Source organism: Callionymus lyra, chromosome 8, assembly GCF_982586985.1.
Source record: "Callionymus lyra chromosome 8, fCalLyr1.hap1.1, whole genome shotgun sequence".
Classification (NCBI taxonomy): domain Eukaryota; kingdom Metazoa; phylum Chordata; class Actinopteri; order Syngnathiformes; family Callionymidae; genus Callionymus; species Callionymus lyra.
In genome coordinates, this window is record NC_141825.1 from 11,296,442 (window position 1) to 11,313,209 (window position 16,768).

General features: G+C 37.7%; 1 protein-coding gene and 1 long non-coding RNA gene across 7 annotated transcripts in view; both read left to right on the forward strand.

The window, feature by feature from the left end:
* The first annotated feature begins 1,672 nt into the window (after positions 1-1,672).
* phrf1 (PHD and ring finger domains 1) lies at positions 1,673-16,044 on the forward strand. Of its 6 annotated transcripts, none has more exons than XM_087797395.1 (19): positions 1,685-1,946; positions 2,361-2,468; positions 2,538-2,627; positions 2,706-2,908; positions 3,561-3,644; positions 3,729-3,862; positions 4,022-4,113; positions 4,226-4,404; positions 4,803-4,935; positions 6,721-6,842; positions 6,921-7,066; positions 7,146-7,268; positions 7,380-7,534; positions 8,790-10,491; positions 11,448-12,358; positions 12,427-12,500; positions 13,295-13,396; positions 13,466-13,594; positions 15,051-16,043. In XM_087797395.1, exons 2-19 carry the CDS (start codon positions 2,381-2,383, stop codon positions 15,213-15,215), a joined length of 4,632 nt encoding a protein of 1,543 aa, XP_087653521.1. In that variant the 5' UTR covers positions 1,685-1,946; positions 2,361-2,380; the 3' UTR covers positions 15,216-16,043. The 6 variants fall into 6 exon arrangements, with proteins under 6 accessions (XP_087653517.1, XP_087653521.1, XP_087653522.1 ...); XM_087797396.1 differs by having other exon boundaries at positions 7,383-7,534; XM_087797391.1 differs by having other exon boundaries at positions 1,673-1,752; positions 6,721-7,066.
* A 463-nt stretch (positions 16,045-16,507) lies between these two features.
* The window catches only part of LOC148073652 (uncharacterized), a 30,792-nt gene continuing 30,531 nt past the window's right edge, over positions 16,508-16,768 (forward strand). The window contains exons 1-2 of the long non-coding RNA XR_015712076.1: positions 16,508-16,594; positions 16,672-16,728. This is a non-coding gene — a long non-coding RNA (uncharacterized LOC148073652). The remainder of the gene's footprint in view (positions 16,595-16,671; positions 16,729-16,768) is intronic.

Consider the following 16,768-nt stretch of genomic DNA (forward strand, 5'->3'; position numbering starts at 1 on the left):
CCCCGTTATAAAGTCTAATACTAAAACATGAGTGGAATTCATGTATTTTTTATGTCACATTAATACTCTCGGGTAGTCGCTAAAATATTAAATCAACTAAACATAGCAAACCACGTGGTCTCTCGACCTAAATTTAGTAAGTAAGTAAGTAAGTGATTTTTATTTATATAGCGCTTTTCCAGACCAGGGTCACAAAGCGCTTAAACAATCAAAACAATATTCAATAAAATATATATACTTTAAAGGTCTTGTCTGTGTGTATGTGTTTTCTCGTCTATGTCTATACATGTGTGTATCTGTTTTTGTCAATGTGTATAATGTGTGTATTTGTTTGTGTGTATATGTGTTTTTGTAAGTGTGTTTTTTTCTATATGTATGTGGTTTTGTTAGTGTGTTTTTGTCTGAGTGTATGTGGGGTTTTGTAAGTGTGTTTTTGTCTGTGTTTATGTGGGGTTTTGTAAGTGTGTTTTTTTCCTGTATGTACAGTATGTGGGTTTTTGTAAGTGTTTTTTTTGTCTGTGTGTATGTATTTTATTATAAATTTAGAATGTAATAGTCACCCTGAAGTGAAGAATGAAATAGATGTTTTGACACTTTAGATACTATTGTTTGTTTTTTTTAAATGACAGCCACCTCTAGGATAAACATCTCATGACAAAAAGGTTACACTCCAGGATTGCATTGTTATGTAACAGGGCGTTGAAGACTACTCCTTGCTGAAGAATCCATAATGCATTCCAGAGATATTTATTGATTAGATTAAAGAAAAGTGTGGCCCAAGGGGGGAACATGCGACACTTTCACGTATATTTATTTAGACATGTATTTTTATTAAATAGTCATATTTATGTGTATTGTGTCTTATATATATATATATATATTTTTATGAGTATTGTTTTGATTGTTTAAGCGCTTTGTGACCCTGGTGTGGAAAAGCGCTATATAAATAAATTACTTACTTACTTACTATTTATAGTTTTTTATAGTTTTTTTTTTATCTTTCAGGCCTCAGTATTTGTGCTCCATTCGTACTGATAAATGTGACACTGAATATACTTAGAATCTTCAATTAAATAATTATATATTAATATATATTGTTGAAATGATAAATGTAAATTACAATTTTAATCTTGTCCATAACTTGTACTACGTGGACACCAAAAATACGACTTTAATAAACCGGGATGATGTAGTCTATGTAAACCTTTATATACTTTTAAGATCTTTGTGTTATTTCCTTAGATCTTTGCTTTTCATATTTGCACTTTGTTATATCTTTGCACTTGTTCTTGCTTTTATGAAACTTGCTGTACCTTCTATCGTGTACTGGAAATCTAATTTCCCGAAGGAGATCCCTAGAGAGATTAGTAAAGTATATCTAATCTAATCTAAAATCATCTAAATCTCGTAATAATCCAACTTTAATTTCGTAATAAAGAAAAAACAGTTTGGCCCTTACACTACCTCGTATGGACTAAAGAAACTTTTATTTTGTAATTTGAACCTGAACGGCATCGCTATACGTCATCAGTATCCTCCTCCCTATTTTAGTTAAATCTACCTATAACTCAGATTACTGACGTGTAAACTAGTCTCCATGCGTTAACTAGTAGCACCAGCTCGGATAAAGAGGTCACTGTCACTTTAAGAGGCTGGTGTCGTCCTTCGTCAACTTTCGGCCATTTCCGTCGGTTCGCAGCCGGTGGTGTCACTCAACAACCGTGGAGACTAGAAATCAAAACACGTTTTAGGGTATGTTAAAGATCGCGAAACCAGCGACGTGTCAGTGTACTGTACTCCAAATAATAATAGAGTTATTCTGACATCGTTTTTTTTCCATTCGGGATCTCTATGGAGGGATACGTGAACGTGCACACACTTTGTATTGGCTATATTTAGCATTAGCTCCTCGCTCTGCATGGACCTGCCCTCTTTACTACACCACTGTAAGAACAGTTGTATATGTCATTCTCATGTTCCTCCCGGTGAATCTTGTATGTATTCCCTCGTCAAAGTGTTTTTTAAAATGGTTGTTTTTAAAGAATTGCAAATTGGTCTCACGCTGCCTTCTTTGTTTACAAATGTAGCCCAATGTATGCTAGCGAGTTAGCTAACTTCTCTTGTATAGCATAAAACCTTCGATAAATGTCAACACTTTTGATATATATATATAACACATTTTAATGTTCTCAAGGTGACACCAATCGTGTTTTTTTTGGGGGGTTTAATGCGTTCAGATGAAAAGTACTTTTGTTTTCCTGTTTACTCAGATCTGTTCAGCTCAGTTTGCATGAACGTTAGCTTGACTCAAAATGCACTGAGACGTCGCTTGAATCTCAACCATAACCTGATGTCTTCAGAGCAGTTTTGGTGTCAAATCATGGACGAGGACGACAGTCAGGACGAGCTCATAAATCCAAGTTCTTCCTTCAGTAAAACCAAAAGGGCTGTATTCGGGTCGTCTTCAGGTACCAGGCTCACACCATGTTTGACAAAAGTCGTACGACAATTATTTACCTTATGTTTTGTTTGTTAAGATGAGTCAAATGAAGACGAGGGAGAATCTGACAGTGGGGGAGACGACGACGACGACGATGAAGAAGATGAAGACGTGGACGAGGAAGACGGTAATTCAATGAATATAAATTTCTCCTGATAATGTTCAATTTCTTGTAACTAAAACCCAACTATGAATTTGTTTGTAGATTCCGATGTCAGTGAGGAAGAAGATTTGAAGGCGGACGAGGGAGCGGTTGGCCAGACGTCGGCCAGCCTTGCGGGGATGAGTTCAGACGAGGACTCGGATAAATGTCCTATCTGCCTTAATTCTTTCAGCGATCAGCCCGTCGCAACGCCAGAGAGCTGTGAGCACTACTTCTGTCTTGAATGCATTCTAGAATGGAGCAAGGTGAGTTTGTCTTGATGCCGTCCTTCATTTTTAACTCTCAAATCCAATACAAAGGACTTTAATGTTCAATAAATATTATGCAACATTGCATTGAGTTGCACAGAAGCTCTGTCATAACAGTATATCTATTATTATAACCTCTTCTTCTTTAAGCAATGCTCATATTTGCGTTGGTCAAATTTGTTGTTGCACTTCTGTCATTGCACTATGGTCATTGCACAACACTGTTGTTCGTGAATTTCTGGGACAGCAGTGTTTTTCTCGGTGTTATCTTGGTCCTTTTAGTTTATATTTGTTGAGTATTTTTTTGATTGTTTAAGCGCTTTGTGACCCTGGTCTAGAAAAGCGCTCTATTAATATAAATTACTTACTTAAAATTTGGCCTCAAGTAGTTCTTAGGTTGATGTCTAAGGCAGTCATCTAATGTGGAGATCTCCTGTTCATTGTGTTTAAATGTCTCATCTGAGTTTGCATATTTCTGTAATTTTGAGTTTTTGGCACGTTTGAAAGGAGAAAAAAAATGTTTTTGACTTTTATGTAACTGTATTAGTAAAAGGAATGGTAATAAAAATAGGAAGCATGACAATGAACTACAACACACATTTTATTTTATATGGCATTAAAGCCAATCTTTATGTTTTCCGCTCTTTAGAGTGCAAATTCCTGCCCCGTGGACCGTCTTGTCTTCAACAGCTTAAACGCGAGGAAATATTATGGAGGAAAAGTGGAGGAAATGGTAAGTTTTAACAGTACAAATCTTACTTTTCACAACCTGAATTCAGTCTTTGTTTATGTGCGTTTCCATCCTGTTTTTTATCAGATCGCCGTGCGACAACCAGTGAAGGATGTGAAGGAGGAGGTTGTAAACGTGGACCTAGAGCAGACTAACTGTGAGGTGTGTGGCGGCAGCGATCGAGAGGATCGTCTTTTGCTCTGCGATGGTTGCGATGCTGGGTAGGTTTTTAAAAAATGTATTTCACAAAACCCTTTACAATATGCACATTTATTTACAAAATGTACAATCATCTTTCCAGTCTTGCCTCATTATTTGTCAGATATCGTTCATCTTTCTAAATAATAATTTTAAATTAATTTTATGCTTTGATTTGGCAGTTACCACATGGAGTGTCTCACACCACCTCTTAACGCGGTTCCGATTGAGGAATGGTTCTGTCCGGAGTGCATTGCAAACAACAATCACTTGAGTACGACTTTTTCCCTTTTTTTTAAATTCTGAAAATATATACCATTAATGTCCCATTCAAGTTTTCTAAATTTCTTCACACTGTGAATTAAAATCTTTTTTTTTAAATTAAGGAGTATCTGTTGAAGAAGCCAGTGAAACGGAGAGTGTGCCATCCACTGCCCACCAGTCCAGCAGACCCTCTCAATCAAATGCAGCTCGGCCCACAAGAGCCATCGCCCGCACCCAGCACAGCGAGAGAGTCCGCGCCAACGTCAACCGCAATCGCATCACTCAGGCACGCTCGTCGCAGGTTTGGTTTGAAGCGTGATGCTTCTGTCTTGGCTTTTTATCACATCTTATTTAGATGCTAACACTGATGACCAACTTCTTATTAATCACGTACGATAACCACCAAGTTTTGGCTGAAACTGAACTAGTCGCACCTGTTCTGCATGTGTTGAAGTGATTTGCCTCGTTGAACTAATTCATTACAAAAGTGTGCTTAACCCTTTGGGTAATCTCAGGGTCAAGGTGGGCTGAAAACAAGTGTGTTTGTGGTATCCCTTGTGTTGTCTCTGGGTCAAGTTGGAACGACCAGAAATGCCTATGCAGTGGTGAAGGTCCTTCACCGCGACCCAGAGACGACACAAGCATAAAGATATTTGGATCAAAGTAGGCTATAAGCTTCTTTAATTTTTTTTTTTCCAGTTGGCGCCGACATATTTAATTCGGTCTTCCTGGCTTGACGATACTATCAATGCAGTTGTTGCCGGGATGAACACAGCCGTCTACGTCCGAGATCTCACACCGCGTGCCCCCACCAGACGCCGGCGGAAAACAGGTAAACTTGTCAAGTGTTAATGGCATGAAAAAAAGACTGTTTGCTGTAAAATGTCTTTAAATATTTCATTAAGCTGTCATGATCTTAAATATACGGTTGTTGTTTTTAATTTTTTTTTTTTTTATGATGGAGGATATTGTTTTACTAACTTAGAAAAACTAACTGGACCTTTTGTTATCCTTTTAAATCGTTTTGACTTATTACAAACACAAAGAAGGAACACGATGAGTAGGTGCCACAGAATCAGACACTTTTATTGCCAGTGTTGTAAACACAACATAGGAATGTCTTGTGGTGATTGGTTGCCTTGGTGCTTGGTTCTGTGTTTTTATTATAGCTTATTTTGTTGTGTTCCCATGTTGTGTTTGCAATTAAAGTTTCTGATTCGGATATAACTATTGATTAAGAGAAAAACAAAATTCAAGCAAAGGTTTTTTTTTATAAGAAATTGGTCTGTCAGTCTTTATTTAAGGGTTATTTTTCAGAAGTCTTAATAATTTTGTGCACAATTATTATAAATTTTATTTTATTACTAAAGTGCTCTTGGTCATTGAGTGTTGTCTTATTCTTCTGAGAATATCGATGTATGCACAATTATTGGGCAACTATTAGTGTGCAGAACTATTACACAACTAAATTAAAAACAAAGATTTTCTCATCTCACTTGTTTATTTTTTACCAATAAAGTCTATCACAACTGTCAACTGCCTTCCATACCATTCATGGAGTCTTAATAGTTTCTTGACACATTCACAATAAACCTTTCAGCTCATTATTAATGATACCAGTCCAACAGTACACCAACACATCTCGCTTATATCTGAGCCTAGTGGAGCTCTGAGCTCCTCACTGATCCAGCCACTGGTCCATGGACCATGATATTGTGTTTGTTGGCACATTAGCTTGGGTTCCTGGTAGCTTCACTTTTGTTCTTCTCAAATATTTGGCTGAGAATGTGTGTCTTTCCTTCTCAACACATTTATTACAACCGTTTTGACTATTCCGAACCTAACGCTTGATGGTTCTATGATCCTGTCCCAATATCTTGGCTATTTCAAAAGTGCTGCATCCCTGTGAAATAACTACAGTCAGTTCAATCTTTTTTTTTACACACACCTTGAAATGGAGTTTTAATCTCCTTAGGCCACAAAAACAACTCGCCTGATTAAATCAAATAAGAATTTAAGTTAATACATCTTGAAGTTGAAACGTATGATTTTAATTGTTACCATCAGTCTTACTTACTTCTTACGTCTTACTTTAACTTCATCTTTTTTCTTTTTTTTTTTACCACAATTATGCAAAGTCATTTTAAATGACCGATTGAGGTTTGTTGAAGAAGTAATCTAAACTGATTTACTTTGGATGTCATTATATTCACAAATAAACGTTTTCTGTTGTAAGTAACAACAACTTTTATTACTGAAAATGCAGAAAAATGAAAATATAACTCTTTTCTTATTTTTAAACCAAAAACATATATGATATATTAGATCGAAAGGGAAGAAAAAGACATCTTGGTACGTCACATTTTTTTATGGATTTCGATTTTTTTTAAAAGACATTACCCTTATCAAGTGTTTAAATACTTTTATGTTTTTGACTGTGTAATCGAGATAAAAAGTGAATATAAGAAAACCGAGATAAGTTGAACTATTATTTATACTTGTAACAAAATTTCACTGACCTTTTATAAATGATATTGACCAGAAAGCGACAGCAACTGTACTATAATCGTAGTAGTTGACGTGTGAATATAATAACAGAAGTTTCTGTGTTTGACAGCGAGGCGGCGTAAGACCACTAGCAGTAAATCCTCTTCAGCAAAGGGTGGAAAAGTAAAAACGGGCGGCACGAGAAGGAGGAAGACGAAGCGAAGAGTCAGAAGGACACGATCCAGAAAAACGGTTCGTGTTGGACCTATTGACTTGATTTTTAAAGTAAATAATGTGGCAATAAAAAATCATCTCCTGTTGTTATTCCAGGCTACAAAAAAGCCAGCAAAAACATCTTCAACCCCCTCAGTGTTTCGGGGGTCAGACAACACGCTGAGCAACATGAGAGCCGGCATTGGCGCTCCTTCCCTCTCCATCTACGGGAACCCCTTCGATCTCGATCCATTCGCCGATGAGTACGATCTTTTCCTCTTAGTGTTTCAATTGTATTTGATGTCCGTCTGTTAATGGGGGTTGTTGTGTGGACCTCGTCAGTGAGGAAGACGAGCCACAAGGTCGTGACACACGTTTGCTCGAGGCTAAAAGAAGAGGAATCTCTCACTCCGCTCTACGCTCCCATCAACCTGTGGCTCGCCCCGTTTTTGCTGGTGCCACGAGGTGAGTTAACTGTCGGCAACAGGCTCCGACCACCATTATCTCCTAATGAATCAATTTGTAACTAATAACCGACGGTTGATTCACTAACGGCTGATTTTGAAATGACACCAGAAGAGGTCTGGACCTCCCTCAGTCCAGCAGTGTCGTGGAGGCAGCTCCTGTACCAGACCTTCTTGGAAGCATCCTGACGGGACAGAATATGCTCTTCATGGACAGCGCTGATATTGATATCAACCGGGATGGATCCCTCAAAGCAACCAAACTAAGTGAGTCAACGACTGCCTCGACACCAACACATTAACGGAGGGCTCTGCTGTGACAGCGTGACATTCGTCTTAGATTTAGGATTAAGAAAGTTGTTGACAAAGAACAGCTTTTATTGTAAATTTTGAATAACACTTTTAAATTATTTTTTTCAGATTATTTGTTAGTATTTCTCGTGCCTTGAAATACATTGAAATGTGCTTCTATATAATATGAACTTACCTTTACCTACCGTACCTTTTTTGAATTATATTCAGATTTATTGATCATTAACATCATATTTTTATATTGTCATGCTATAATTACACTTTGCAAGTTCATCTTTTGTCCCGTTTTGTGACTTCGGTATATGTATAAATCCGTAGGATTATATAATTCCAAATAAGTGCAACATCAATTCTTATCACTTTTATAGATTTATATACTTATATTGGTATACATTTCTTTAAAATAAAATGTTTGGTATTTGGGAATGTTCTTTACCTGAGAGTAGAAATTTCCAGAAATATTACACAAAAATTATTAAAACAACTTTTATTGATGAATATAAGATGAAGAGCAAAACATACATGTCATGCTGGAAATATTTTCAAGGATTCGATCAGATCCTTAAAAAGTTTTAAAAGGCATTCTATTCATGAATACAAAAAAGGCCTTTTTTAGTACTAAAATGTTTTAAATCAATGTTTTCAAAAGGCAAAACATGTGAACAAATGATTAGTAGTATTTCATGTTAGTTTCAAATCTTTCAATATTTGGGAACATTTTTTTTCGTTTAATTAATATACAATTTGATGATCAATCCCAATAGCGGAACTTATAAAACAAAACGGTGAAGTGGTTGCATCTGGGACTCGCTTGCTGTGCTTTTTCATTTAACAACATGGGAAAGAGGGAATTCTGGCACAGTTTAGTTACGACATTTGGAAATGACCTTAGGAAATTTTTAAATCAAAATGAAGGGTTTGAAAGGTTTTTCAGTGTATTGAAATCTTTTGTTTAAATAAAAATTTGGGGCGAAATGGTCCTTCAACCCTTTATGTAGTGTTTCTTTCTCCCACTTAGTTGAGCGTCAAGTTGGTCTTAAATTTAAAGGGGTTCATTAGAAATAGACCTAAATTTTGGCCTATAACTCTATAAAGGAACTGAGCACTCTCAATTTATATCAAATCAAACAACATTAACTGCTGGGAAATCATTTTTTTTATTTAAAAGTGCATGTTTGTGCTTTAAATGTCTATTTCTCCTCTTTTTCAGCAGATCTATCCTCAAAGTTCAACCCTGGCCACAGTAAAAGCAGCAGCTCCGGAGAGTGCAGCTCTCAGATGGACACGGGTTTGACGCCAAACCTCAGAGACGGTGCCTTTTCTCCTGGAAGCTCTAGCTCACCATCGAGGCCCTTTTCCAACAGCGCCTCCGTCTTACCTCCGTCCCTGCCTTCCACGCTCGACCACGCCCACCCTGAACGGCCAGTCCGACCTCGACCCGGGTTTCATGCGCCTAGTTCCAGCAGGCCCTTCTCGGCCAACGGACACACGAGAAACCCCGGGTCCTCGTCGACGGGCTCGAGGGCGAAGCACACGTCTGCGCCTAAAAAAGCTCAAATAAAACCGATGTGGGTGGATGTCTCCGAGCTTCCTAGGATACCAAAACTTAAAAGGGATCACAGCAGCGGCTCAGAGCAAGGAAGCGCGACTACTAATGCGGATCGCAGACCTGATGGATTCATGAACACTCTGGCTGGAGACAGAATCCCTCAGGCGAATGTGGATCAACGTGGGGGGGCAGGTCGACAGAGCTCCAGGTCGGACGGAGCTGGATCATCGTCGACCTTCCCCAACTCATTCTATTCCTCCTCCTCCTCCTCCTCCTCTTCCTCCTCTCAGCCACGCCATTCCTCGTTCACCTCATCGTCTTCCTCATCCGTCAGCTTCCGGATCAACTCCAGCGGGAACTCGTTGCTCTCGAGGAGGCTCGGCAGCGCGTCCTCGTCGTCGTCGGACGGCAACAGCACGGGAGAACGCAGGAAAGAAAAGGCCGACGAGGCGAAAAAGAGACTCCTTCAAAGAAACAAACAGAACTTGCTTGCTTCCGCTGTAAAATTAGAAGAGAACGATATCTATGATCCCTTTAATCCAACTATGTCCGAGTCCAGCAGCTCAGACGAGGAGCAGGAGAGCAAAAGCGCAAATCCTTTTTCGTCAAAAGCGACCTCGTCTCTCAACCAAGAGGATCTGAGGAGCAGGCTAGGTTTTAAACGCGAAGAGGAGGAAGTCCAAATTTCACAGGAAGTAACACGGACCACAGGTTCAGGGGAAAATGAAGCGCGTGGAGGCAGGTCATCGGAATGTAGAGTCAAGATTGAGAAAGAATCGACTTCCACGCAAACATTTCGACAGATCCCGTCAGACTTGAGGGTGAAATTGGAACCAGAGAGCGACGACGAACGGGAGGAGCAGAAGAACGTCGGGGCTCAGAGTGACGAAGCAAGGACGGATGACGCTTCGAGTCTTCGGTCGGACAAGAAAAAGAAAGTTCTCGTTAAAGAGGAAAAGCAACAAACTGATGTAACCCCTGCACCCTCAAACTCGAAGAACAACCTTCCATCGTCCAGCTCAGTCCACAGAAATGTGCCGCCGAAGGAGACCGGGTCGGACTCCAGGTCCCAACACCGACACTCGAACAGTAAAAAGGAAACCGTGAAAAAAGAGGCTCCATCGAGGCGTCGACGCTCCAGCTCAAGCAGCTCGGAAGAATCGGACCGAAGTCGAGATCGTCACGGCAGAAGGAGAGATGCTGGAAAGGAGCAGAAGAAGAAACGACCCGAGAGGTCGAGATCAAGAGAAAGAAAGACGAGACCTCATCCACACTCGAACAGGTCCGATTCTCCTGAGCAGAATGTGAAAAAGGAGCGACAGTCTCCTTCTCCCTCCCAGTCGAAAAGTAGGAGGAGATCGAGGTACCTGGAGAGTTCTTGCCACCACAACAGTCCTAATAGAAACATTAATGATCCACACACTTAAGACCAATGCGTCTCCAAGTATATCTTATAGTGACATATAAATGGAAACTAATATCTTGTTTAAATCAAGTATTTTGATGATTCTATTAAAAACTAGAAAAGTGCTTCTTTACCTCCATATTATGATGTATATATTTTAAATGAGTTAATTTTTGACCAATATTGTCACCTTTTGTATTTTATAGTTTTAATTTGATAACCTTACAAGTTGTTTGAAACATCATTGGTATTTAACAGCTGAATGGGTTTCCTTCTAGGACTCACTTGAAAATATTCAAAACATACGTGGTAATAGTAGTACCATCATATTTGAATAATACCTTCTTAAAAAAATTATATTGGAATCCGTTTTTGATATATTTTGGCTACAAACGTACGGAAATAGTTTTCAAAAAAGTTGCTTCAATCAAAAAATACATTTTCAATATAATAAGTACTAGCTAAAAAGTTTTCAATCAAAAGTTTATTTGACCAAGGAAAATAAAATTATTTATTAAATCAAAACAAAATTAAAAAGGATTTTCAATCAAAGCAAAAGTTGATTAATAAAGAGATACAATTTAAATATAACTTTTTTTATTGAAGCAACTTAATTTTAATTGAATAATAAAGAAATAAAACTACTTATGTACAGAAACAATTATCAGAGGAGGCTAATCCCTAAAAGTTGCATTTAATAATCTTAACTTATTGATCATTACTTTCAATTATGACCAATAATAAACAAATGTTTTGAAAACTGTAAAAATTAAAAAAAAAAAACTGCTCTAAACTTGAATTGCTTTTGGTTCTTAATGGATTTCACTGATCTATACGCTTTCCTAAGATCACCATTTGTTTTGTTTTATTTGTGACCAGAGCGTTAATTGTGTTAACATTGTGTTTGTTTGAAGGTCCAGCAGCAGAGAACATGCGAGGAAGAGCAATCATGAAAACAAAAGCCCTGAAAGGACTGACCGACGGGACAGAGACCTCAATAGAGGAAGACTTCCCAAAGACCAGAAGAGAAGAGGTTCTTCTCGATCCAAATCACGGTCCAGGTCGAGGGAGAGAAGGAAAAATGAAGCGCAAAAAAGACACCGATCCAGGTCCAGATCTCAGGAAAGAAAGAAAAGGAAAGAACAGCGTCCAGTTAAAGGCTCAGATTCTCAAGCAAAGGAACCTTTTTTTAAAGACAACAAGGAGAAAGATGTTCCTCAAAATTCCCTCACAGAGAAAATGGATTCTAAAGTGCAAAAGCTCAACGTCTCCGCCTCTGGAAAGGAAGAGAGCAGAGTGGAAGACCAGGTGACAATAAAAAAAGAGGTAATGAAGCCAATTAAAAAAGAAAAAGAAGCTACGCTGGATATCTTTGCAGATTCTCCAGTTGCAGAAGAGATTAAAACACAAGAGGAAACGGAAACATTTGTCCCACAATTCCCCATCAAGACTGAAATGTGCGAGTTAGAAATCAAAACGGAGCCGACCTCTCCAGAGATCTCCTTCCAGACCTCAGGTAGCTCGTTGTCTTCATTGGTCACACCTGGTACACAGCCTGGTCCGGAGCACACGGAGGTCGGCGTGCAGACAGTCTCGGTGAAGCAGGAGCCGCCCTCGGACTCGGAGGATGACTTCAACCTGGACATGGACAACGTGAAGACCGAACCTGCGGAGGGAGAGGAGCCCAGGGCGCCGACAGAGGAGGTGAAGAAAGAGGAAGAGCAGGTGTCGGTTATGTCGGCAGCCAAATCCAAGTCTCAGGTCAAGCGGGTTACCTGGAATATTCAGGAGCCAGAAGGACCACAGCCGGAGAAATCCACCAGCAGTAAGTCCTGCTCTGTGAGTTTGAAGGAAGATTTATTCTAAACTTCCCTCTTTTTTTTTTTTTGCCAGAGTTGGCCATGTATAAGAGGAAGCTGAAGCAGGAAGGAGCTCGCAGAACGTCCTCTGCAGTCCAGAACAATCAGGTAAGAACGGTTTTTCACCAGAGGGTGGCGCTGTTTGCCGTCTGTGAACGCTGAGCTGGGAAGTCCTGCTGCATAAATGAAACTGAAAATGCAGTTTCAGACAAAATGAAAGTGGGAAACACGTCTTTACAAACACACCCTTGACGTTTTTGTGTTAATCCATCCACATTTTTGTGAAGTGATTCATTGTTTAAAATATATTAATGATGTTTTTTATTAAATCAATTTTATTCAATTATCATTTTTTCATGACAAATTGATGATTGTGAAGTAGGAGCACAGGAAGGAAAAAAGCTGTTTTATCTTGCTGCATTGTTTATCAGCACAATTTCTCAATAAATAAAGTCAACACCCTTCGGAAGAATTTTTAGTTTTATCTTTTAAAAACCTTTAATCAAACGGTCTTGACTGCTGCTGTGCCAAAGGCTTCATAGTTCTGAACTCAACAATTCATTTAATAATCACACATTTTAAAAATGCGATTTTTCATATCGCAAAAGTTGGGATTTAAATATAATTTTCATTTGACCTTGGTTAAAAACAATGACTGCCTAATTTCCCTTTATCTTAACAATCAAAAGACATACATTTATGATATGAATTGTATTTGAGAAGAAAGCCATTAAAAGAAGACTTTAAAACATTTTTTAAAAATTGCATATTTAATCTTAAAAGCAATATTTGAGGAAAATAATCACTCAAGACGTGTCAGACAGATCAAGAACCAAAACCATGATTCTGGAACTATAACAAAAAGTTATATTCTTTCACCCAAATTCCTGACTTTTTCACAGGAAGGCGCTTCTGTTCCGGCAAGTGAACCTGGCAAGAAAAGTGCACCAGCAGCTTCAGCCTCCGGAGAGGCTTCAGACGGGGATGTGTCCCAACAATATGTGGTGACTAACAATGGATGGAGAACTTCTAGTTCAAGTTGTAACTCCTTTTGACCTTCTCATTCTCGACAGTATCTAAAAAAGCTCCACATGCAGGAGCGAGCGGTGGAAGAAGTGAAACTGGCCATCAAACCTTTCTACCAGAATAGAGACATCAACAAGGAGGAGTATAAAGATATATTACGAAAAGCTGTCCAGAAGGTGGGTTATGGTCGTGAAGTCGTCAAACACTGATGTCTTTGATCTGGTCACGTGTCCTCGCAGTGTTGTGTTCCACGTCTCAACATTCTTTAATGGTGCAATGACAAGTATGAGGAACATGCTGCTCCTAATAATAGAGATTATCGTTGGTGGAACATGCAGGTTCAAAAACACGATGTAGGATTATCATGTGTGCCGGAGGCTAACGATGCTGAGAAGTCGAGTCCCGTCTAAGTTTGTCTGAAGCTTTTTGACTCTTATTTAACAAGTCTTAATCAAAGATCAGCAGGTGAATTAGTTCACATTAGTTTTCTGGCTTTTTATGAGATGGCAAGTCAAGAATATTATTATTTTCTAACACTTTAGACTTTCTTTTATTGTTATTACACAGAAACCACAGCAGTGAAACTGGCAATGAAATTCCGTTGCATGGCAACTATTAAAATAAACACAGCAGAATGAACTTGTATATAAAAAGTATAAATATAAATATTAATAAGTTAAAAATAGTGCAATATAGTATAAACAGAATAAATAAATTGCATTTTAAATATTGCATATAATAATGAATGTATATAAAAGTATAAATATAAATAAGTTAAAAAGTTAACACACACAGCAAAGTAATTTTTATATAATATAACAAAATACGTTTGGCTCTTCAGTGTTTTATGAACCTGAAATGGTTGAATAGTTTGTTGAATAATGCTTAATATTGTCAAGGTTTTGTTGCTATTTTTTTTAAAACTTTGATTCAAGTTTGTGTATTTTAGTGTTTTTCTTTTACATTAACCGTGGAAGAATCACGGCATCACATTTGCCTACTTTGCCCAAATTAAGATGATGATCATGTAATCTTGACTTGATTATTATTATGAAATTAGTGTTCATGGTGTTTTATTTATGGCATTTTAATCATTTCAAGTGAATTACTTAAAATGTATGAAATATATTTTTTAAATCAGTTCCCCGGCTTCTCCCAAAATGGTTGTGAAAGGTGGTACCTGTGAGTAACTACTCCATTTAAAACATGAATTTATATATAAACAAAATATTATCCTTCAAATTGAATCATCTAAATCTGTTAGATTTTCTTTTCCTTCCATTCTTCATTTAGCTTCATATTAGTATTAAAATGTGGATCTTGAAATATAAATGTAAATTCAAATGTGGTTAACCTTTTTAAATATATATATATATATATATATATATATATATATATATAATCTACAAATGTAGACTCATGGAGAATTCACTGTAAGGAAGTGTATTATAATATAATTAAATTGTAGATTTATTTCGTTTTTAAAATATTAATGCATAGGAATAATTAGCTATTTTTCTGCCACTGCCTTTAAATATCAGCCTTTTTAATTTAATTATGAATTATATTCAGAGAAATGTATACAGTATTGGAAATGTGTAAAAATGGCTTTTTGTGTCCTTTAATGTCCAGGTGTGCCACAGCAAGAGTGGGGAGATCAACCCAGTGAAGGTGGGAAATCTAGTCAAAGCGTACGTGGACAAATACAAACACGCTCGCAAACACAAGAAAAGTGACGAATCGGGGAAAAGCCAACCGGCGAACACGGAACCCGTGGTTATATCCGACAGCCCATGACGACCCCCTGCTGCAGCAGTCGCTGCTGCATTTGTCACTTTTTACAAAGATTATTTTATATCAAGAATCATAGTTCTGATTGAAAGCCAGTGTTTTTCTTCTTGGTTGTTGTCTCGTCTTGAGCAGGAAATTCCCGAACACTCCCAAAGAGTGAGGGATTTAAGGGAGAGAACACGGTGTGATTTCTATTGTGCGGTAAGTTACAGGTGTGTTAATCAGCGACGAGAAGAATTGTGGCATTAAAAGATTTCTAGTGTGTATATCTGAAAGTGTGACTAACCTGAAACGGACTCTGATGCAATCTTTATAGAGTAGAATAATTTTACATTTTCTTGTACAGATTTGATTGTATACAATGTTCAGTTCATGTCTGTTCTCATGAATGATGCGTTTGGTTTATGTTTGTTTTTTTCCTGAATCTTTGTTTATTTGATTGATCAGTCAGTTAAAGGAGATCCAGAGCAAAGTTCAAATGTCACACTTGAAGCAGTTTCAGGAACTGGAGTGGTTCCATCTGCGGGTGTTATCGATTACGGTGCTATGAAATATTTTTATATTAACATTTACTGTAACTGACATTTGTTTTAAAGCATTTTGCCTTTAAAATTGTGAAGCACTGAATTCTGGCTTTTTTTTTTTCCTTCTCTCTCTGCGTAAAAATTCTGACGTTTTAACCATTTATTATTTGGACAATTACGACGCCGTAAAACTGTGGCTTCATTCATGAAGACACCGTGAACTAATGTTAATAAATGACTTAATTGGATTAAAATGGTGTATTCCTACATCTTGGATAATGATTTATAATGTTTGTTTGCAATACTGTTCGTCTGCAATATACTTTGTCTTACGTTAATTGACTGCATTAATCTATTTACGTCACTTTTATTTTACTGTTTATGTTAAAGAATATAACATCTGCTTTTGTTTATCAAATAATTTATTATTTGGTTGTTAATTCAAAATGAAATGGAAAATTACGTTCGGTTTTTACTTAAAACAATAAAAAAATGTTAAATAATTAAAGTTCAACCCGCTTAATAGTAATAGGTGTGTGTGTTCTAGCCAATCAGAGTTACGGAATGCTTTGCCCCGCCCATTAGCTTCTTCCGGGTTTCTTCATCTCGGTACTACTGTAGCAACATGCTAACAGGTTAGCCGCTGATAAAGATGGAACGCAGGTGTGTACGTCAGTACGTTCGACTTGAACAGCAAAACTGTTTAGTTTACGATAATATATTGTTCTGAATAATCGAATATACATCCTCCACGAAGTATGACGTAGTATCTTTCAGAGGGGGGCGTGGCCAGCAGGTAGTCAAGAAACCGCCAAATATAAAAAAAATGACGACACGCCGTAAAGTTTTGAATGCCAAAAAGTTAAGTAAAAACAAAACACACGCTTGTATTTCGACCATTTGACTCGTTTCTAATATATTCCAATCATATATTTAAGGTTTACTGGCGAACAAGAAACGGCTGGAGTGACGTACAACTGAACCTTTGACCCCAGGTAAGATGGACGCTGGGAAATTAAAGTCGAGATTCAAACT

Excerpts from the sequence above, each read along its gene's own strand:
- phrf1 (XM_087797391.1), top strand. The coding sequence starts at position 2,381 with ATGGACGAGGACGACAGTCAGGACGAGCTCATAAATCCAAGTTCTTCC. Across the intron at positions 4,936-6,720 it reads CAGACGCCGGCGGAAAACAG|CGAGGCGGCGTAAGACCACT; the intron begins GTAAACTTGTCA and ends TGTGTTTGACAG. Across the intron at positions 7,067-7,145 it reads CTCGATCCATTCGCCGATGA|TGAGGAAGACGAGCCACAAG; the intron begins GTACGATCTTTT and ends GGACCTCGTCAG.